Source organism: Agelaius tricolor, unplaced genomic scaffold (assembly GCF_023055355.1).
Source record: "Agelaius tricolor isolate 1412-34295 unplaced genomic scaffold, bAgeTri1.0.p SCAF_9, whole genome shotgun sequence".
NCBI classification, from domain to species: domain Eukaryota; kingdom Metazoa; phylum Chordata; class Aves; order Passeriformes; family Icteridae; genus Agelaius; species Agelaius tricolor.
In genome coordinates this window covers 36,218,991-36,243,467 of record NW_027269269.1, presented here as the reverse complement: position 1 = coordinate 36,243,467, position 24,477 = coordinate 36,218,991, and the positions used below count along the sequence as shown (strand labels likewise).

General features: G+C 34.5%; 1 protein-coding gene across 2 annotated transcripts in view; it reads left to right on the top strand.

The window, feature by feature from the left end:
- NCAM2 (neural cell adhesion molecule 2) overlaps positions 1–24,477 on the top strand; it is a 273,942-nt gene that overhangs the window by 134,724 nt on the left and 114,741 nt on the right. For both annotated transcript variants that reach the window (XM_071433665.1, XM_071433666.1), the window contains exons 2-7: positions 2,831–2,905; positions 3,895–4,101; positions 6,375–6,518; positions 11,768–11,905; positions 16,131–16,248; positions 21,332–21,492. In XM_071433665.1, the coding sequence (XP_071289766.1) occupies positions 2,831–2,905; positions 3,895–4,101; positions 6,375–6,518; positions 11,768–11,905; positions 16,131–16,248; positions 21,332–21,492 (843 nt within the window). The remainder of the gene's footprint in view (positions 1–2,830; positions 2,906–3,894; positions 4,102–6,374; positions 6,519–11,767; positions 11,906–16,130; positions 16,249–21,331; positions 21,493–24,477) is intronic.

The following is a 24,477-nucleotide window of genomic DNA, read 5'->3' as shown; positions in this document are numbered from 1 at the left end:
GGCTTATACTATCTGTAGCTCTTGAGAGAGATTTGGAAGTACGGTGAAATTTTCTGAACGCGTTGTCTCTTTGAAATATTTTGCTTTCATTAAGTAACAAGTGAGTATTCTCCTAGCTTCATTTGCCTGACTACTAAAAAGCAGAGATTTCTAGATTAATAACTTGAGCAATATTTTTACTTCTAGGTTGCAAGAAGCAATGTTTTTTTATTTACATCAAGCAGAGCTAGGAAAATTTTGAGGCTGGGAAAATGGGACAGATGGTTTTATATTTTTCTATTTTGTGAATATTAAAGTACCATATGTAGAAAAAAATATTTCCTTTTGGTTTCAGAGATGTAGCTAGCATCTCCACAGAGTTTATGTAGTTACACTCATGCTAAGAAATTTAATTGGATTTGAGACCTCTGCCAAAGCTGTGTTGCAATCTCAAATATCTATTTAATTTATGAAGGAAAAATATTCCCTTACTTTTACACCTCTCATCATACCACCTCTTACATTCTACCTGACATGTATTACCTAATCTATTGCATTTATATAGTTTGACATCAGTTATTGGAATTAAGAAATGCAATTATCCTTGAAGAAACTGCTGAAATATACATTTCACATATATTTCACTGCTAACATATATATTTCTGGAGCAAATGTAAAAGACTGCTCTTTAAAAGAATATGGTATCAGAAAAATGGTGACGTGGAATGTGGCGTGGAATAAATATCCGAGCTCCTCAAGTTCCCCCATGGCCGTATTTATTAGTACCTTGGTTTCCACCAGGTCTTGAGACTATAGTAAAGCTTTACCTGACAATTAAATAAAGAAATGAGGCTTGGAGTAGCCTCCTGGATAATTGATTACTCCTTGATTCTTATTACAACAAAATGTAAAACCTTGTGTTAAACTCTTTTCCTTTCTTACACGTAAATTTTGGGTTTTGGTTCCATGGGTGTAAAGACCAGAGATGAGAACAAGCCAACTCTTCCTCTGTCAGGGCTCTGGGTGTCCTAAAGGAGCCTTCACCGTGCTCCTCACTGCTGCACTGGAAATTCCACTGCTCCCTCCTCCATAGTACTATACTCAACATTTTTACAGTCTCCTTCAGCTTCTTTCTGGACTAGGCAGTCCTGTCGTCTTCCTGGTTGTCTTTATGGACTGATAATTTTTGATTTTAGCAGAGTGGACACAGATATTTACCTTTGCCTGAGGCAGGATATGTTCTTTGTGGCTTTTACTGTTTGTTTGTTTTTTGTTTTTTTTTTTTTTTTTTTTATTCTTAGCTATTTTCTTGTGGGAACAGGACATAAAATATTAATATTCACTAAAAAAAATCAGTTCTGATGATCTTCTTAGGAAAAGCTTTCACAATTCAGGAAATCTCCTGAAAAATGTTATGTGCTGTACAGATATTTGATGTTTAATTTTTTTGTTTGTTTGTGAGCAATTTTTGTGGAAAAAAACCCAGTTCAGTTAAGTTTAGGTTGGGAGACTGACATAGAAAACTGATAATCTTCAATTTTCTTTGCCTTTTTTCATATAGCTTTTGATATGACTATTGGAATAAAAAATTCACATCTTGTCTAATTCTTGCTTAATTAGGCTAATTGCATAAAAGTTAATAGCAAATCTATTTTATTGCACTTTTAATTGTAATAGTTCTAATGTTAATATCTATGGATAGCACTTTGCTGATAGTTTTTCTTTGCTCAACTTTTCTTGAATTTTTACTATCAATAGAACAAAATTGCTGTGGCTTTTAGCAAGTTTTGAAGTTATATTCATGGGTAAAATTTGGGTCACATAAAAAAAAACAAATCTAGAGACTTAAAGAAAACACCTTTCTGCCTCTTTCCCATACTCCAGATACCACTCCCTCCTATTCCTGGCCTTCACTCCCCTTATTACCACCACCCATGCAGGATACAGTCCATTCAGTGAGGTGATGGACAATACAGGGGGCTGGGGTGAGGACACAGTGGTTCCTTTCTGTCATTCCTTCATTTTCACTCTTTTCTTCCACTGCTCCTTCTGCCTAACTCATTTCCTCCTTTTCATTGTGGGTTATCCACAGTCCTTTCAGGATGTGTTTGCTCTCTCATGGGCTCATGCATGGGCCAGAGTCCTGGAGTGTTGCCAATTGTGCCATGGAGCACCTCTTATCACTTTGGCCTTCTTGTCTCTCTCTCTGGCATTCTAAGAGGTGCTACAAACTCCTTCAGCCCTCTCAGTTCTGTCCTGCAGTGGCTCCATCATGACCCAGCTAGAACTGCCTGTATCCGTCACAGCACAACCTCTGAACTCCCTGCCCTGCAACCAGACCCACTAACAAAACCTTGCTTTTTATATCCAATACACTCCAATATGAGACTATTCTGGGAGGGAAAGCTAAAAGCCTTGATAAAGTCAAGGTAATTGCCATCCACTGTTCTTCTGTTGTACAAAAAACTTATAATTTTATCCTAGAAAATGGTGGAGTGAGTCAGACATGATTTACCCTTGTTCTGTGTGTTACAAATCACCTTTTTCTCATTTAATTTCTAGTTTTATGTTCATGTATATTTCTCTCACATTTTCTTTTTTTTTTCCCCCTTCTTTAATTTTGTCCTCAGGTTTGGGACATAAGGCTGTCATCATCATGTGACATCCTTATTTGGATTGTTTTCTCTATCTCAATATGTACTTTAGTTCAAAACATAGCAATGTTCAGTTAAAATTTTACACTTGTAGAACAGATTCAGTACATAGAATGAAAACAATAAAAAACTTGAAAATATAAGATTTAAACTCATAAATTCCCAAATTAATTTACAATCTACTTTATATTTTTCAGCTTTACTTCAAGTAACAATATCACTTAGCAAAGTTGAGCTCAGTGTGGGTGAATCCAAGTTCTTCACATGCACAGGTATGTATTAATTTTATTTGTAAGTATATAATTTGTGTTAAATTTTGAAATTTTTATGTATTTGCAACTGAAGTAGTTGTTTCAAAATATTAAATTAACATATTATTGTACATTCACATTGACTTGTGAGAATTGTGGCAAATATTCAGACTTCACTGGCTTCACATTTCCAGTCTAAGATCTCCTCATTTCACACACTGAATCAGTTTGAATTCTCTATATCAGTACAGGTAGTTTGTATCTGTTAGGAAGCTTTTGTAGTTAAAAAATTGTCACTTATTTAAACTAAGGAATTAAATCCTCTCCAACTTAATGAGACAGCCAAGGAGATTTTTTTTTCTGGTGAGGCAGTAATCAGTCAGGGGGATAAGAATTTGCATTTGCAGCTGATTGATATGGATCCTTGATGGTGCTGAGTTGAGATATTCCATTGACAGTGACATATGGCCCAACTACACTGACAGTGCCACTGCCTGATGACCTGACTTGTTGATCCAGTCACTGACAGCCTGTTTCTTTCCTATAAGACTTTTTTACACTTTTCTGTGGTTTTTTTTCCCTCTCTTGAAATCCTTTAGCTGCTATTTACCCTGTCTCAAAAGATTGTACATCTGCCTGCAGTTTTGTCCTGCTTGTCTTTCTTACAACTGGCATAATTTAGCAATTAGCTGACATTGCAGAATCACAGAATCACTGAGGTGGAAAAGACCTCCAAGACTTGGAAAAGACTCTAAGTTTTGAGTGATCACCACCTTGTCAACTAGAGCTTGGCACTAAGTGTCATATCCAGTCATCCCCTGAGTACCTCCAGGGTGATTCCACCATCTTCCTGGGTAGCCAGTGCTTGACAACCCTTTCCATGAAAAAAACTCTTCCTGAATTCATTTTAAATTCCTGACACTGCACGGATTTTGCATTGGGTAGGCATACACGTTGCACGATGTCCTTCTAAATGTCTAAATTTGCATCGGTTTTGGTTTTGTTTGTAGCCATTGGTGAGCCTGAGAACATAGATTGGTACAACCCCCAAGGAGAGAAGATTGTTTCCAGTCAGAGGGTGGTTGTTCAGAAGGAAGGTGTCCGCTCACGCCTCACCATTTATAACGCAAACATAGAAGATGCTGGTATATACCGGTGCCAAGCAACAGATGCTAAAGGACAAACTCAAGAAGCTACTGTCGTTTTGGAGATTTATCGTAAGTAAAATGCCACCAATTACCAAATAAAAGACTCTGTTTTAAAAGACACTCGCATAGAGTAAGTAAAGCCTCTCAAAATATCATACCAAGCTCTGAATTTAATCTTCCAAATAATTGCCTCCTGTGCAGTTTAGTAAGTAGACATCATGACAAAGATTTGAATTAATTGGAGGGCTACTTATAACTATTGTAGATTTCTTTTCTCCTGTATTTTAGAATGTCATCTTATGAAGGTTCACTGTCTGCCCCTCAAAAAAATTAGAAAATAGGAAGAAAAAAAATAGATCAGTATAATTTGTATTACGAGTGTGTGTACAGTTTACCAACTACAAAATATTACAAATATGTGCATAAATAAAAGTGCAGGAAGTGAAATATATGACATTTAAAAATGGATTTTTTTACTGAATTGTTATTTTAATCTCTGACTTTTGCTATTCTTGGCCTTATGAATGAGTTTTGACATAAGCCATTGAAACTCAGTGTAATAAGTAACCAAAATGGATTTCAATTGCAAGCAACAAGTTGAGGAGTATATTTGAAAAATAAATGCATTCTATTGTAGTATGACATTCTCTGAGAGATTTGAGTAGCTTTTTTCTCAGTGTTGAATAACTCCATTGTATCACATTCTTTAGATCAATCAAAAATAGCTAAAAGCTGTGCATTGAACAAGCACAGGGAAGATGTGAGGCAAGGTCTTTGTTGGTGAAAGATGGGGCATATGCCAGCATCCCATCAGCTGAGTTAGGATCTAAATTCATTGGAGAACAGGTTTTTGAAATGTGAAAAAAATTACAATGAGACAAAAAATACAGAGTAGAATGGTAAAGCACTGCTTCTCAGAGGTACAGATAATTCAGATAACAAAAGACATAGATTAAAAAAAGAAGATCTAAAAAAATCATTTGATCAAACAACCAATAAAAGGGTGGTAGCAATTAAAAGGTGATTACGTGGTGGCTTGAAACCTCACAATTCAAAGGATTTCAATTTCTCAGGAATTCATTTGTATGCATATAACTGTCAGTTACTCCATTAGTAGAACGCTAAGAAAATTAGAAATCTCTAGAAGCATTCTCATGTGTTAATTTCAAGAATTCTGAGGTCAGACAAACCCGCAAACCTACACAAGTAATGTTAAGGTTTGTGGGAACAGACATGTAAAATTTCCTTATTCATATTTGTGATGTAAGAAAAAAGCAGGATTGCTTTTTGGTAGTCTTAGGGCCTGGTTTTTAGGACTCTCAGATGTCTGTGAGAAGTTTTTTCCTGACTTCATACAAATATGTATGAGAGATGTAACAACACAACTGTTCTCCCTCTGCTGTGGGAAGTGTGTGGATTATTTGAGCCTGCACTCACATCAATACAAAAAAACAGAGATGAAACTGCATCTCTGGCCTAAGCTCCCCAAAGTTTATTCTGAAATGTAATTGGCCATCTTTGACCTGAGAGACAAAGACGGCCAAGAGGTTGGTTTGTTTATTCTGTGTGCAAGAATTCTTCCAGATTTTTTTTTGCGTGTTAGTAAACTGCATTAGATTTTATATGAGATCTTGGATTAATAGCATCTTGGACTCCTAAAAATACTGGATTTATACAACACATGTGAAACATCAAATTTGGTTATTTGAGCTTGGAAAAATTAAAAGCCTCGGCAGATTTACAACAATCTTGGTAATTATGATATAAAAATTATGATATATTTTCTTATGACCTAATAGTCCATAATAGACCTAATAGTTTCTCACTGGCCTTTTAATGTTGTATTTTAGTCAGTTGCTGTTTTTTGCAGTGAGGCAAATATTCCACTTTTCTCATGAGAATTTTCCAAATTTTAATGTTTTTTATGGAAGAATTAATAGAATAAAAAAATGGGGTTTTAATTCAATAACAGAATAATGAGGAATAAAACCCACAAGAGAGTAAATAAACTATCAACATGAATATATAAACCTCTAAGACGTAGAGTTTAAAAAACTGTGTTCTGGAACATTGAAAACAATGAAAATATGTTTATAAAATTTGCAGGATGTATATAAATAAACAAAATTTTGCATGATATAAAAGCATTGTAAAGTAATTTTTACAGGCGGAGTCCAGGATGATTTAAGTCTTATGTGGGAAAATTATGTTATGGAAATAATTCTGTACTATCACAATAAGTAGATTTAATAGTGGTGTTTATCTTGTTATTGAATATAATTTAATGCTATGTTAAGACTCTTACTGTATTGTGTTTTCTTTTGTTATTTTTTTCCTCTCAGAAAAGCTCACTTTTCGGGACATAGTGTCTCCACAAGAGTTCAGGCAGGGAGAAGATGCAGAAGTTGTGTGCCGTGTTACGAGTTCACCTGCTCCCATTGTCAGCTGGTTGTATCGGAATGAGGAAGTCACAACTATTGCTGACAGTTAGTATTTTGGTAACTCTTTAAGTTATACATTACAATTAATATTAAAACATTGTTTTTAAAGAGGTCTTTTTAAAGTCCTAGTGGACTTTGTGGTGGATTTTAATGGGGTGTTTTCATTAGCCTGTCAGCTTAAATATAATTTTACCAGGTTCTGTGATCTGTAGAGAATCTGTGTACAATGGTTTCCTCCATGAGTCTTTCTTTCCAATCAGGAATTTTGTCTGGGTGTAACATGAGTTTCCAAATTCCCAAAAGATTGATGGGACCTCCCTCACAGGATCTCTTCCTGGTGTGCCTGTTCTGTAGGAGTTGAACACGTTTAAAACACACAGAGATAAACTTCACTGCAGACCAAGCTGTGATACTGACCTTACACAGCCCTGACTTTGGGATACTTGCCCAGCTGCTCGGAGAATTCCAGGTGGAGAGGCATTTTGCATTACTGTGAGAGTTTGCTTGTTACCCTCTGAGTTACAAGTAACTGGGATGTAAGTAATCTGCTGAGGCTGGACTGATAACGCTTGGATTAAGATAAATCTCACCTTCCCCACATGCACGTTCTAAGTCTCTGGAGAGGCAATTACCTAGGCAAACAGTATTTTTTTTATTTACCCCCCACAAAAACTTTGAATCATTTTTTTCAGCGCTGTCTCAATAGTCATCTTTTCAAAACAGGACTTTTTTACATTTTCTGGAAATGGAACTAACATTGTAATTAATCAGCGTTTCTAATTTCCCATCCATTTTCCTCTGAATGTAATGAAACTCAGAGTAGCAGTACATATTTAAAATTCTTATTCTTTCAAAATTTATTGTTTTTCTTTATTTCAAAATGAAAAGTTTTTTGGGGGGTTTATGAAGTTAAATAAGCAAATGTGGAACAGTTGTTAGGGGAAAAAAAAAAAAGCTTGGTTGATATTTCTGGATCCAGTCTTTGGTTCCTCTTCATTGGGAAAGAAAGTTTTGATTACCCTTCTTTCTTATTTAGTATATCCTGTGTCTTCTGTCCTCTAGACACAGAGACTAAAAGGAAACAGCAAACTTCTACACTTAGAAAAAAACAGTTGCAATTTATTTATATAAAAATGTATATAATTGAACATAGAAAATTTTCAAAAATAAGAACACTGAAAATAAAACAAGAATCAGCAATCTAAGACAAATTCATTTGAGGATGATAGAGCTTGAAAAAGTAGAACTGCCTCAAAGATCTTGCTCAAATTTTTTATTGACATTTTGGTTTACAACCAACCTGTAGGATTAGCAAAGCAGATGAAGCAGCATTTCCTTTCTCCTTCAAAATCATGTACTTTGAAAAAGGAGTTCTTAAAATTTTACTGCATAAACATCTATTTTTTTAACCATTTTCTTTCACAGTGCTAGAAGGTACAATGATAGAAACAAGTTTTAAGTTAAACAGTAGAATACTTCCCTTATGTTCTGATCTAGAGCAAAATCCAAATACAACTCCAGTCATGTTTAGGAGGTTGCAGTTGTAAATCACATAAAAATAGGACACCATAAACTTTGTGGGTTTTGTTTATGTGGGTTTACAATACAGGTGAAAAACAGCATGCCCACTTTCTTGCAGTTAAGAATTTTTTTCATGCCTAGTGAAATAAAAATTATTCTGTTTTATATTAAAATTCCAGATTCAAAATCTACAGTGGGTGATCAAATTCTCTCTTATTCTGAAAGATGGCTTAAGGCAGGCTTCTAATGAGCCAAATTTGCCCTCCAGATCATTTTGGGCAGGCTGTTGCGATACAGTCCTGCTGCTTCCTCAGTGTAGCAGTGGTATTTATTTTCCACTTCAAATCAGTAGCTTGTCCAGTTCAAATTGCAGTACTGGAGATGTGGTGCCATTGCCCTGCAGAGTCCATGTAGGCCATTAAAATTCATTTGTATTAACTAACATGCAAAGGTGATTGCTTGCTTTAAGATGGTTAACATGCTGTGTTTATTTTTGGTTTAGAATATATTACAGAAGAATGGCCAGTTGTATGAGAAAAAGGATTATTACAAGTCTTGGTCTTCAACATTTTCCAAAAGTTTTGATATTTTATTCAACAGCTCTTTAGTAATGTCCTACTATTAGACAGTATTTTATTGGACATTCTGGCTCAAAGCCTGGTACATATACAGCAAAATTTGCAAACCATGAGCCAAAAATTCCTCCAGATTGGGTTGAGTGGCACTGAAAAGACATAAGCCCTTCTTGTCAGCCACAGCATTTAACATGTGACATGACTGAAGGGGGAGGTCATGCGACTGACGGTTCCAAATCAGGAGTTTGAAGTTGAGGGGGTTGGGTCCAGACAATGCAGTGATGATCTGGAGTAGTGTAATGCCCAGTTACTTCCAGATTCACCAACTCGAATCTGCTTAGTAAAGGGCACAATTTTTTCAAGATATCCATGGCTCAGTGAACTTCTGATATGCTGTATCCATTTTTCTACAATGACAGCTGAAAAGTTATCCAGCCAACATTTAGTTTTTGTTTCCTGATACTAAATGAATCCTCATTTTTTCTGTTTTATAAAAATGGAGATCACCTCCAGCCCTCCTTCATCTCACACATTGCATGTCTATGGTGAGAAAAACAAACAAACAAAAAAGCCAACCAAAAAAGGTTTACCAATGCTTAAAGGTATAAAGAGGGGCTGGATCTCCCTATTTCAAAACATTTGGAGGCATGGCTCTGAGCAGGTAATTTTGTAGGAACAGAACAGGAAAAGATATATTTTGTATGTGGTAGTGTATGAAATGGCATTAATATTCAAGCATGACTTTAACAAACCAGATATAATTAGCGTAAATATGTTGATGGTGTTAATGTCCTGTGAACTTCTATCAGGTGAAGCATGATTTTCTTTTTTTTTTTCCATTTCTCTCTTCATTTTATGGTAGAATTCTAGCCACTAATACAGAAGTCATTTGTTTGCTAGTTAAAAATGAAAGTTAAATGCTAAATCTCATCATCCTCCGATACTGAAAGTTGCAAAATAGAGCAAGAACAACAGCTGAATAACAGGGGTTTGAGTTCTTCAAAACCCACGTTCAGTGAATTGCAGAAAGTCATTCTCCTCAGAAGAGTGCATTAATATTGACTAGTTTTGGTGGGTTTACCTTGGTGAGCTCCCAGGCACCCACCCAATCTTTCTCTCGCTAACCCCCCTCAAGAGGTTGACCTTGGCTCAATCACCTCCTCTGGACAGGAGAGGATGAATATAATAAAAGGCTCATGGATCAAGATAAGGACATGGAGAAATCGCTTGCCAATTGCCATCATGGGCAAAACAGATTTGAGTCGAGGAAAATATAATTAGCAACATAATCAGAGTAGGATAGTGAGAAATAAAAGTCTTAAATTGCACCTTTCCGCCATACCTTCTTTCTTCTCAGGCTTAACATGATTCCAAACACTTTCACCTCCTGCTCCTTCCTCCTCAGGGGAAGACTCTTCATGTTCTTCCCCTGCTCCAGCATGGGGGCACCTTCACAAACTTCAGCAATGCTTCCAAAAGCCTACAGTTCTTCTAGAACCATTTCAGTATGGGCATCCCAGCCCTTGCACAAAACCTGCTTTGGCCCTGGTTCCTCTCTCCATGGGTTCACAGGTCCTGGCAAGGAGCCTGCTCCAGCACAGGTTTCCCACAGGTCATGGCCTCTTTCAGGCATCCACCAGGTCATCCAGGGGCTGCAGGTGGAACTCTGCTCCCCTGTGGACCTGATGGGTTGCAGGGGCACAGCTGCCTCTCTATGGTGTGCACCATGGCCTGCCAGGGAATCTCTGCTCTGACACCTCCTCTTCCTCCTTCTTCACTGACCTGGGAGTCTTCAGGGTGGTTCTGCTCAAGTCTTCTCACTCCTCCCCTGGCTGCAATTGCTGTTGCACATTAATTTTCCCTTTCTTAAATCAGTTATCCCAGAGCTGCTGATGGCCTTGGCCAGGGGCAGGTCCTTCTTAGAGCCTGCTGGCAGTGGCTCTCTAGGACATGGGTGAAACTTCTGGAAGCTTCTCAAAGAAGCCACTTCTGTATCCCACCCAATGTCTTGCCAAAAAAACTAAAGACAACAAGATAACAGGAGAAAATGAGACAAAAAGTATGTTGAGATTAAGACAGGGAGAGCGCTCACTGGCATTAGCAAAATGGGTTTGATGGAGGGGAAAATTAATTAAATTTATTTCAAGTTAAATAGTGTTGAATGGTGAAACACAAAGACAAAATTAAAGCAATATCTCCCCTCTCCTTTTTCTCAGACTTTACTCTTTCCTTGCTGACTCCTCTACCTCACCCACCCCAAGCAATCCAGGGAGATTGGGGAATGGGGCCTGTGGTCAGTCTGTGGCATTTCCAGTGTGGATCCTTTCTCTGGGTTGCGGTTCATGATTAATTTGCTGTAGCATAGGATCTTCCATGGATTACTAAGGAGATATCTGATCCTTGAGGCCAACAGATCAACACATAAACCCAATACTAGTTCAGAGAGAAGGGAGAGGAAAAATTAAATTCAGGTCCAGTTTACTCCTAAATATTACAATTTTGCTGCTGCATGTGCAGAAAAGCCTGTACATGGTTTTCTTTCAGAGCCTGATTTTACAGTGTCCTTCAGCTCCACAAAATGTCTACTAAATTTCAGTTTATGCTGGCCTTTGCAGAAGATAGAGTGCTTTCTTTTTTTGGTTTATGTCTTTGTTGCCATTTCTGTGAAGTGTTAGAGGGTGGTGAAAGATATCATTGACCAAGAGTGAATAAAGAAAGGAACCCGAGGAGGGAAGGAGGGCAAGCAAGCTGAAAATCATTAAACATTGGGCTGTAGAATGGGCACAAAGACAGTCTAGATAGAGAGGGAAACAGCATTTTGTTGCCTATTTTATTAAAAATTGCTCAATTTAATGTTTGAGTCTTTTTTTTTTTCTATTTAATCCTTTTTTTCTTCTGTGTAAATGCTCATGAGTATTCCCCTGCTTTTGCAATAAATTGTTATTAACTTACAGTCCTTGGAGTAAGTAGGAAATTATGAATGGAAAGTCCAGATTGAATTCTAGGAATTTCAGTGTGCTTTGGAATGAAGAAACCCCAAACTTCTCAGCCTACATTTTCTTTTTAAATGTACAAATGTTTTGTCAATGAGTATTCTGACTGTACAGAGAAAGTACTTAAATATTAATAATTTAAGTTAGTGTTCCTCATGTTGTCTTGATTTATTTATGCCACTTGATCTCTTATTTTTCTTTCTAGATCGATTTGCCATATTAGCAAACAATAATCTCCAAATTCTTAAGATCAATAAAAGTGATGAAGGAGTTTACAGATGTGAAGGAAGAGTGGAAGCAAGAGGAGAAATTGACTTTCGGGACATAATTGTTATTGTGAATGGTAAGGAGTAAAGTTGACCATTTGACTTTCTTTATTTGATTATTATGGCCTATTTCAACATGTATCAACTTCTAAAAAAACGTTATTAAACTGGTTAATATAATTGTCACATCTGTTTAGTATTGGTTTCCTATTAATATAATTACTTCGTATAAAAAAAACAAACCTACTATACTGTGTAAATAGAATTCATTGCATTTCATAATATCAGTAAATATAAATATGTAAAGCATGGATCATTATTATTCATCATTTATAATACAATAATTATTTCAAGACTTGAATTTCAGATTATAATAGTTCAGTTCAGTCTATTTTTCAGTTTTTTGTCATTTACTCTTAAAAAAAACACACTTGATTTTTCATAATTATTTGCCTTCACTGTGTAATGTACTTTATGAGCTGTCCCAAAAGTCACAGATACATTTTATTACAGTGTCAGTTGCAGATTTTTTCAAATTTTATTTTTGTGAGGGATAAAATATGTGAGGAGTTACCTGAAAATTTGCATTGTACATTTTATCAGTTTATAATAGACCTCTAAGAGGGAAAATCAATGAATTGAGACAAGAGGGAGCATTTCACTCAACCTCTCTTAACCTCTGCATTGACCTGGTGAAAGATAACTATCTCTTCATATATTGCCTGGAAAGGACACCGTTCATAAAGGGCATTTTTTATCTCTGCAGTCTGTTTAATGTCAGCTTTTCAGTGAAATTCTTCCACAGTGTGTCTTGGGTTCACAGCTTTAAATGCTGTGCCCTTGACTGGTCCTTCCCAGCAAACCCCAGTAAACACAAATCATTATGGAAGGTGAAGGCACAGCTAGTTTCAGCAGGAGGAGCAGATTCTGCCACAGGTATTTCTTAGTCCTCACTGTCAAGCAGCAACATCTGAGGCAGAATTCTCTAGACTGTTTTAGGTGGTACATTCTGGTCCTACATTACCATGACTCGTGATTATGTACAATTCCAACAGTGAATCTGGTAGCATTTAAAATGCCAAATGAGATTTTCCTCTGCTTCTATTTATGTACAGGGATATGAACCCACCTTCTGATTACCTTTCATCTCTATTTATATGCAGTTGAGCAGAGACAGTCTGTATTTAACCTAAACCATTGGTTTGCAAACCATGGTCAGACTTCACATTATTTTTTGCTGAATTATAAAAAATAATCTGGTCCTTCTTATATTTATTATGACTCTAGGCAAGAATTTTAACACTCATCTCTAAACTTCAGTCTTGGGAGGAGAAGGAGCTGCCAAATAAGTGATTATGACATGGTTGGTCATGTAGAGTGACATCAATTAAGAGCTATTTCCTGCTTCATTTATAGTAATAAATAGGTTTGCCTACATAAAGTTGAAGGGATAAAATTTGATCCAAAAAAGCTTTTAGAGTAATATTAAAATGCAGAAAAAAATTGTAGTGTTTTAATATTAAAATGCAAAAAAAAAAATTGCTACATGGCCATATTTCCATATTTTCACTGCATCTCCTTTTCTAAAAGAGAAAGAAGAAATACTTTGGAGGATAATCTGAGCTTGCAATAAAAAGAAAATATTATTATGAACATATTTGTATGTAAAAGTTATTCAGCTTTAGAGCTTTACTGTTTATTTAATTGTCTTGTTATAGTCACTGTAGAATCTACAGGAATATGGAAAATCTATCCTAAAAATATTTCTATAATAAGAATCACAGAATGAGGTGAACTGGAAGGGACCCACAAGGAGCATTGAGTCCAATGAAAAAGTTGTCCTGGTTTCAACTAAACCAGGATAGAAGTATGTAAGGTCTCTGAAGCAGGATAAACCGTAACAAAAGAACTAAGGGATACTTTATGAAATCTGGCATACCATGGTAAATATAGTAGTTTTGGTTTTTTTTAATTAAAGTTTGCATATGAACAGTTTGCAAATTTACTCAAAAATAATTAAATCTTGCAGCAAAGTTTGATATCAGGGTAATTTCTAATGTATGGAAATCCTTGGAGGGTTATAATGAGTAAGAAGTTGACAGCTAGATTATCTCTTAGAAATCTAATGTTTATGTTTCTTTTCTACTTTCAATGCTAAAATTTTTTTAGCATTTCTTTTCTAGTTGTATTTACAGTGAGATCTGAACGTCACGGTTTTCTGTGATTGCAAATGGTTGATATAGAGGAGAATGAAAAAATTCAAGTCCTCCTGTAAACAAAGGTTTCTTTTATTTGTTCTTTTGTCTCTCTTTGGTTTTCCTTATTCTTTTTTTAAAATTATTTTTCCCTAATGTACTACTTAGATTTACTTTTTGTTATCTGAGAAATTTCATAAATTAAATAGTTGTCCTGATCTCACTGAAATTAATGAAAGAGAGCTATTTACACAGTTATATGGGACTGAGGTTTGCCACTCTGCTTTAAATATGAAATGAGAGAGACTTACCACCATACCTTCATTTCGCTTTTTAGATCCAACCTCTGTAAATACAAGCATAAAAACAGATTTATTCCTTGAAAAATTACGAGCAAAATAAAATTTTACTTTTCAAAAGAGAAAATAATATTTCATTTTATTGTCATTGCAGTATCTCTTGGAAGATTGAAGCACTTAGTAATTACTTAAGTAATGCACTGAACCGTCCTGTAGTCCTGTAGTTCTTAGTGGTGAACAGTGAAGATCCTTCTAGCAAAGAATTATCTCCACATGTTCCCAACTATTTTCAAGGTCCAGACATTAGAATGCATTGCAAAATAGCTAAAATGCATTAAAAGCTTTCTAAGTAGCATTGTGTGGGGTTTTTTTATTGGAGATGGATAAATTCCCGTTGCACAGCAGAAGGGTTTTGTGTGCTGAGTAATGGCCCATGCAATTTCAGATAGGAAAGAAGTGATCTGTGAAACACTATGAAACACACCATTAAAAAATGTGAAAAGTACATAAAAACACACAGTTACTTATAATTGATAATTCTGGTACATGATTTTATATTAATTTGATATATTTAAGATTCAGAAGTGAAAAGGCTTCTGAAATATTTGGTAGAGAGCCACAACAGTTGGTTTTCAGGAGTGGGTGAGAAAAATCTGTTGGAATGCAATGGAACACTAAAAACAAATTCGTTGGGCTTGCTGTTTCATCTTTTCACTAGTAAAGAGTAAAGATAAAAAGGATAACTGAGTCACTCTGTCATCTCCCAGGATGTTCTTGCTAGCTGACCTCTATTTTGTGAAGCTCTAACCTTTTCCCTTTCCTCTCACTTTCTGTGGCATTCATTCTTCTCCACATATCAAATTCCATCCAACCTGTTTGGATTGTTTTTATTTGTATGTTTCATAGAATCACAGAATAGTTTGGATTGGAGGGAATTTAAAGACCATCTAGTTTCAAACACCTGTCGTGGGCAAGGACATCTGCTGTACCCAGTTCCTCAGACCTCCACCCAATCTGGCCTTGAGCACTTCATATTTGCATGTTAATTAATAGAAGAAGATATGTAAACAGATATGTTAAATATCATCCTGTGAGTTGTTCTGTGTCCAATATTATTGCTATTTTTTCGGTTGGGTAGAGGTTCTTTGTGAACTCTTACAATTTTATAAGAGTTAAAAATGTTATTATTTGATTATTATTAATGTTTTAAATGTTATTTTTTAATAATTATTTAATCCCATCAAGAAAAGAAAACCTTTTTAACTATTAGAACAAAATTAAATTCTTGGAAATACAAATGGATTGCATCCATTGGTTGCACATTGCATTGGTGCATCCATTGCATTGCATTTGCCCTTTGGAAGCTGGTGATATTCCTGCCTGGGAAGTATGCTGGGGCTCAATAAAAGGATTATGCACAATCGAGACTCCTGTGTACTGATCCCTCTTTTAGAAACATTTTCTAACATCAGGACATAGTTTTGTGTCTTATGTTTTTATTGTCTTATATGTGTTAGGTGTAATTTCAGTCATCTTAGAGTGTTCTGTAAGAAAATTAAAGAACTGCTGAAAAAGACTTCCAAAAATCTATTCTATTTAAAAAAAAAGGTTATAAATTTCCTGATAATATTAAAAATCTTGAATTTAACAAAAGTGAAGAAATACTACTACTAATAATTCACATGGTAACTTGATCCCTAATTGTAAGCCTAAATTCCCAAGTTAGCAAAGGATCCTGTGTTTTAAATTTCTCCAGGAACACCTAAAATATTTTCTTTTTCATTCATTGGAAATGTTTTATTTTTCAGTCCCCCCTACAATCATTCTACTGCAGAAATCCTTCAATGCCACGGCAGATCGAGGAGAGTCAATAACTCTGTTCTGCAGAGCCACTGGATCACCTCCCCCTGAGATCACTTGGTACAGGTGAGTTCAGCCGAGCTCTCCACATCAGAGCACATCATTTTAATGTGTCCCAATCTTCTAGCACAGTCCATTAAGCTGTGCCAGCTTAATTTCTCCACTGAATTTTAAGATAATTTTCTGTCCATTTCTATTCTCACTGCTAAGGCTGGATTAAGCATTAATGTGTGAACAGACTCACACAAATTCAATTGCACTCAGGTTGCCAGCAAGTGAGGTAAATGTAAAAAGTAACAAAAGTACCATATTGTCATTATTTCTTCAGATGTGAGTGGAAAAGGAATAAGTCCATATCTCAAAAACAGTACAAGAACAATCTAACAATGACTTCTGCACATAAATGCACAGATATGCATTTATGTAATCAATAAGTATCCAGTAAAGGTCAGCAATACTAATAAAAAAAGGTAACACTTTCCACATTTGTAAAAATAGATTTTAACCTTAACTCTCTATTTCAATGAGATTCAGAAAAAGGTACAAATTTAGACACTTGCAGGATCCAGGAATGTGTCATTGAATAAGTTTCAATGTAACTTGATATAATTTTATCAATATAAAATACTTTGAAAGTGGAATTGCTTTTAAATCTCATGTGTGTTTTTTTCATTATATCAATGACATGAGCATAGTATAGCTATGTCAGTTGGGAACACTTACCCTATAACATTTGTAAAAATTTAAATATCTATTTACTCTGTGTTCTTTCAATTTCAACAAAGATATGCATCATTCCTAGAATGTAAAGTATCTCAATACCTCAAACCAGTGCACATTTCTATTTTAGACCAGAATAATTTGCATCTACTTATATTATTTCAAGTGGATTAAAAGGTCATTCCATTTTCAAAATGGGCATAGAAGTGATTTTCATCAATTCTTCACCTCCTTTGGAACATTTGAACAATGTTAGATTAAGTTTCTCTCCTTTGATATCTTAATCTTGTTATGCCATAGGTCAGTTGTGAAGTTGAATTTTTCTCTCATGTAATTTGAATCTCAGGAGATGTAAATAAATAGAAAGCAAAGTTAATTCCTTAATGTGGCTTAGAATACAAAATTTAGTAAAGAGGAGGAAAAATAAACCCAAAATATGTATAGCCCAAATCAAAGAACTGATATTAAATTCAGATCCTATTATTTTTATTTGATGTCTTTGAAATACTTTTTTAAATGTCTCTCCTATCTGACCAAAATTCATAAGAGTTGCCTGAAATCTGCTATCCTAAATGGCTTTGGTGTATGACAACAAGCATCATGGTATATATTAAGGAAGATTACATAAACTTCCACCATTTGTGGATATCTCCATTAACAGTTGTGGGATTTTTTCCATGTTTTATAAATACTATAGTATGCACACAGGCCGAGTGTCTTAGAGAGACACTTATTTCTGTGTACACTGATCAGAGCCCACTGAAGGATTTCCCTTTGGTTAGACAGCCCTTGAGGAGCTAAATTTTTAAACCATTCATTAAATATCTTTTGTAATGATTTTCCAGAAGCTTTTCAGGTTTGTGGACTGGATATTGAATCATACATGTGCAAACTTCTGTTCTATTTCTCTTTCAGAAACTATCTCATAATGAGGAATATTGGCTAATGTACCTCCCTTCCCTTTTGATGTTTTATTTTTCCCCCTTTGATTCTCTTTTAATTTCATCTGATTAAGGTGTAAATTCTTGTCAGTAAAAAATGTTCTTGGTTTTTTTTTATTTGCTGACACTGAGATTTTGTAAAACGATCCTTCAAAAAAACATTTATCCCTTGGAAAAGATATTATTAGTGATACACAAGCAGGGAAAAAAATGGGGAAAGAGAATTCCTTCTATTTTTAGAGAAAGCAAACAATACTAAATGGTCTTCCACTCCTAAATTTCTGCATCAAATTTCTGAAATCTCTGTCCTAAAATGTTCTGGTCCATGATTTCATAATCAGCTGATCTCTTCTCCTGTCCTTGGTCTTATCTAAAAACTATGTCAAGATAAAGACCTTGGTTTTCTACAATAGTTCAGACAGGGGTTCTTTAGTAATAAGCCTGAGCATAGGAAAACCTGATCAACATATTTTTTCTTGATTTTGAGAAAGATATAGAAAGCATTTTCAGTGAGTGTTAGGGAAGTTTATCTAAACTAATTTATCTAATCATAATATGCTTGTCATCCACTGAAAAGCTAATTGAATATATTTTTCAGAATAGCAAAATATTCCCTATCTGGTTCTGTTAATATTCTTTTTGATGTTGAAAGTAAGTTGGTACTAAGATCAGTTTTACTGTGTTTCAGTTTTAATAAACAAGTGGAATTATGTCTTGAATTTGATAAAGTTTTACTAGTGCTTTTGTAAGGATTATAATTATTGGTCACAGCAAATCAAGGGAATTGTGTTCAGTTTTAAACCCAACCTCACCTTTTATCTCTGTGAGTTCAGTCAATTTTTTTTTAATTTGTCTCAGGTTAAACACTTTTAAAATGGGGAGATGTAATAAAGTGATTTGATGGAAGCCTGTTTTCTGAATTCTCTGATTAGCTAGGTATAGCTAATGGCTTCAGAGAGATGGTGTTAGATATTCTGACAGAAAATCATAATTATAGCTTTTCCTGATGTCTCATTGCAAAACATTCTGAAGTATATTCAGTCTCCTGGGGAGCTGTGGAAAAGTACTGACAAAAAGGGTGGTAAATGATTTTTTACTCCATTCTGCTGCAGGATTTTGTCTTCATGGTGTAAAAAGTATATCCATACTTGTTAAGGTGGTTCATGAAGACTGAGGACTTGTGTTTACACATTTCCATGTTCTTCTGCCTTTGTTGCCTTCTAAAATGGGCTCTCACACCAATATTCAGTCATTCTGTCAAATGAAGTTTCTTTATTAAGGCCTGCAGAATTTGGATCTATTCAAAGCTAGTCTTACAGTCGACTACTATTTTAGTCAACTAAAAACTAAATTATCCCAATTTTTACTGACCTTGTTTCCTTTTTTGTTTCCAATTAACTGATTTTAACAGATCAGCTTCAGATAGGCCATGAAAAAGATCTGTATTCTTAAAATCAGATGACACTACTATTGAAGGGACTCATATCTCAGTGTGTTGACTGTAAGCAAGATGGTGGACAAAAGAATAGTCTCAAGCTTTTAGCTCTTTAAGACACTAGCTAATGTGGTGAAGTTGAACTATTTATGTTGACCATTTTTATTTCCAGGTGCTGATGATATTTAGATTTGATTGATTTAAAATGGATGCATCTGAATTAATATGTCAATTTTTCTCCAAAAATCCTTTAGTGCACTTATAAAAAATAGTCACTTTGAAATACCTTGTCAAGAAGAAAGGTCATCAAAGTTTAGTTGCCGCTCTATTTCATATATGTATGTATTTTGTTGATATTTCATGGACTAAAAGAATCTAATTAATTCTGCATTGAACTGGGATCTCTGTTGAAGCTGATATTACATCGATGTAAAGCATAAACTTAAGAGAGGCAATACACTAATGGAATTAAATTAGCCAGGAGTGAAAGATAATGATCCTAATGTAACTACAGGTCATGAACTGGAAATCTTTACTCGTGTGAATAGTCCTACTGAAAACATTGTTTATAGCTGTGGAGATAATTTACACTGCTAAAGTCTAGCTGGATCAATTTCCTGGTCTTTGCTGACAGGATTTAGGATTATCTTACAAAAGAAATAATCCACTTTAAGTATACTATTCATGTTTTCCTATTATCCAATATCAACATCAATATGAATCTCTCTGCTCACTAGAGGGTCCAGGGAAATGCTCATACTCTCATTTCTGCTGAGAAACTGCTATAGATATCAATGGTGGTGAAAACAACTACCTGGAAATTATTTCTAACCTTGAATACATGCTTTTGTCTCCTAAAAATATCACTAGGGGGTTTTTAATTGTTTGGGATATTTCATTGTTGTTCGTTTCTTTGTTTGTTGCTGTGTAGTGGGTTTGGGTGGCTTTTTCTGTTTGCTCTGGTTCTGGTTAGGCTTGGTTTTCTGTGAGACTATCTAATATGGAAAATTAGGCCTTTCCTGTTCTGTAAAACAGTTTCTGTGATTTTCTTTGGAAAGGAAATGAACAAGTATCATAATAATGTCTTGATGTTGGTAACTAAGTGGATTATAATTATTTACAAAAAAATGTTAGTACTAAGTGCAAACTATATAGAAATCAGGGTACTCGTGCTAACAGTTATGATTCTCCCAAGAAAAAAACAGTATTCTCACTTTTAGTGAAAATATTATTTAGGAAAATATGAAATATATGTAGTTGCTGTTATATGAGAATGAAATGGAAATAATTTTTGTTCAAATATTGAAAAAAATTAATGTCCTAAAATAGGAATATTGAATAGAATAGAATGTTTGAGTAATGTCCTCTTGAAAAAGCATCTGTGTGTAGGCCAAGGTGGCCAAATGAACAGGTCAAGCCTCAATCAGCCCTCAGAATTGCTTGCAGATTTTATTATTTCTGCACCATCTGGTCACAGCTCATTCTAACATCTGGAGACATGCCTGCTTGCTAGGTTGTGGCTAGCCAACAACAACTGAGAGGAAATAATTTGGATGGGTTCTTGATGTGCCAATAGGTTCTACGTGAATGTAATTTAATTTTTTTATAAGTTGCTATATTATTACTACTGTGAACTGCAGCAGTTACCCTTGAAAAATATGTTTTTAATAGTTTCTTGCATACAATATATAACCAATTTCCTTATGCCCTCCCTTGAGTGTAAGCCATACATAAGAATCCTATTCACAACCATTTTTCTAACATTAGGACAATATTAAACATTTGAGAATAAAGGTATTATAATATTTTATGCATATATATATATATATATATATATTAACCCGACAATTAAATTATTAATTAAATTATTACTTAAATTGTTAATTAAATTATTAATTAATTGTGATTAAATTGTTAATTAAATTGTGATTTTTGAAGCTGGTGTAATAGTAATCTCTTCCCTCAAATATTATTTTCAGCTTATTGATACTTCTATAGCACGTTGTTACTGGAACTTAGTGGCTGATTTATACTTTTTTTTTTTTTTTTTTAGGAATGGTAAACTTATTGAAGAAAATGACAAATATGTCCTGAGAGGAAGCAATACACAACTAACAATAAGAGATATAAAAAATATTGATGCGGGTCCTTATATCTGTAATGCTAAAAACAAAGCAGGAAATGACAAAAAACAGACAGTCCTTCAAGTTTTTGGTAAGTACTGCATAATATGGTCCATCTTTCCTTTTAAAATGTAAACAGTAAGGAAATAGGTTTTCAATCACAATTTTCATTTCTGCAAGGTGCCTACTGATGCAGCAAAGTGCTTTCTGTATGATTTTACAATTTCTTTTGTCCCTGTTGGCTGTTTAAACCTTTACACCTGAATTTCATTTTGAAAAGGTTATCTTCAGCATTTGCTTTTCTGCTATTCACATGCAGTATACAATGGAGTGTTAAATAGTTAATTCACCCTGGTTTTAATTTAGAAGTTGACTGCTTGCAAGAAAACCAAGAGGAGAAAGGGGGAAGTTCTGAAAGGGGGAAAAGCAGGTTATCTTCACTTGTAAGCAGTGAGGGTTTTTAGTAAGGCAATGCCATGAAGAGATCTTCCTAATTTTTTTTTTTTAATTTATCTTTCTTGACATCTATTTTTAGGTGTACCATTGTAGATATAGTCACAACAATGTTGTATGTGCTGAGCTTCAAAGGATAAAAGTAATAACCTCAAAACTCTTATTTCTCTTTCTATGTTCCACCACCCCAACTGTGCTAATGATTCCCTCCTTTAAATAGAATTGATAATTTATTTGAGGTTTTCTTGAGATATAACCTAGTGAGAGTGGGTATTCGTAAGAATGTAGAAAACATCCCTCAGAATCACTGTGCAACACAAAAAGGCTGTAACTTACTTATGAAAAACCTACAAAAATGAATGTGATGGGGTTTAAATATATATATATATAATTATATAGAGAGAAATTATCTTCCTCTATAATACAAGCTATATTTAATGTAAATATATTATTTACATTATTTGAACAGTTAAATGCCATACTTAAGACAGAGGAAATTATTTCCCAGTTTAAAAGAAATCAAATATTTAGGATTTAACACTATTCCGAGCTAAAGCTAATAATAATTTACAAAAGTGAAAGAGTTCTAACAGGAGAGAGGAATCTGATAATTGACATTGAAGAGGGTGCTTGTTGGGCTGTATAATGCTGGCATTTGGTGCCTGGGAGCCTGAGGCTGAAGCCATGGTGTCAGGTGAACATGGCTGAGTTCCCACACATCCCACTGTCTCCTCTTTGAGGAACCCTTTATGCTGGGTTGTCTCCAGCTCTGTACTCCAGGTGGATTCCATTGGGCTGTGGTTTTGAGGTACTTGAGAGTTATTCTCAATTTCTTTTCAAAGGAAAGATTAAATAAAATCTTAAATTTTATCCCAGCCTCAAGAAATACAGCATCTTGGTTTGGAAAACTGAAATATTTCATTCAACTCTATTTCCAAACTTAAAAAAAATGAAGGAATAGAAATTGCTTTCTAATTTTGATATTAATTTAGGGAAATTTCAATCAGAAATAACTGTGTGTGTTATACAAGTAATTTTAAGTGTTCCTGAACTTGATTTAATTCCTTGCCTAGAGCAAGGAAACTTTTGAATGAAAGGGATAGGGAAAAGGAGACCCCAAACTAAGAGAGAGGATTTTCTGTTTATATTTTTCATCTTTTAGCAACCATTTTTCTGGGGACTCCATGGGAAGTCTGGGGACTCCAAAATCCTACTGTTTTAATGGATACAATGAGTTGGTTAAATCCATTATGAACCTATACATCCTTAATGTCTCCATGACATCCTAAACTCCTAAATTTCTTAGGTATTTTCTTTCTTACATGGAAAATAGTTTCTCATGTTTAAGTTTCCACAGAATTCCTCTAGAATTCTCCAGAGTGTCTCCCACATTTCTGCCCTAAGAGGTTATAGCTAATTTGTAACAGACTTTAATGTCTCCTGCAATAAACTTCACTTTTATCTCTTTCACACAGATTATATACAGTCATACATACAGCCAACAACTACTTATCTTTCTTCCATTAAATGTGTTAAAAAAGTGTCAGTCTGAAAATGACGAGGCAGATGGCTGGTTATAATAGCTAAATAGTACACAAACAACTTGTTTATGTTAAATTGACCTATTAAATTGCATTTTTCTCTCTCACCTCATTAGCTTATTTGTCTCACATGTCTGCTATCTTTAATTTTAATTTACAATGCAAACTCCTTAGGGCAATGACTACTGTTTCTACAACACGGCTCTGGCAGTGTTAAAACTCATAAAAACAGTAATATAACCATAATGCAATAAAAATGATAGTAACATTATAGAATTCTCTACTTAAACTTTCTAGAGCACAGGACTTTTGGATAGACATGCTCATTTCAGTGTCATGTAATAACTACCTATTTAGTTTCCATGCATGACCTAGATTCTGTAGTTTAACTTTGGATTTTCTTTCAGTATCAATGCTAAAACTCCTTTTTTATTCTGATATAAAATGCTTACTCTGACAGTTTTTCTGCAGTTCTGATATATGTGTAGAAACCTATAGGCACATACCCTGCCTTCCCCAGTTCATCTGTATCAATGCTTTGTTCTAAAAAGAGAGAAAAAACCCTGGTTTTCTCAGTCTTTGTTGCTATGATTTGATTATCTCTGTCTGTCCTCCTCTTATCTGCCATAGATTTTTTTTTTTTGTATCATTAGCATTTACTACCAAAAGATCTTATCTATTAATGCTTAGAACTTGTGCTGAGGTTTTTAATTCAAATTCATTTATGTTTACTACTGAACAGCTTGAAACCATAGGTATTCATCCTTCAATTCCTTAAAAATATTCTCTGTATTTATTTCTGTTTCATAGCTATCACTTTCACTCATACTGTTCCACTTTATTTTTTTCTTTTTTTTTTCTTCAGTATTAACTATCCATTTTTATAAATTTGTGTGTTTAAATACATCTAAATTATCAATTAATATCATGAAATACCACATTTTTATATCTATGGAAAACACAAAAATATTTCCAAAAATAACATAATAACAAGCAGTTGATTTAAGAACCGTCAATAAATTCAATATATTGAAGCTTCCTACATCTCGTTACTTTCTCCAAAGTAAACATTCATTGCTTCA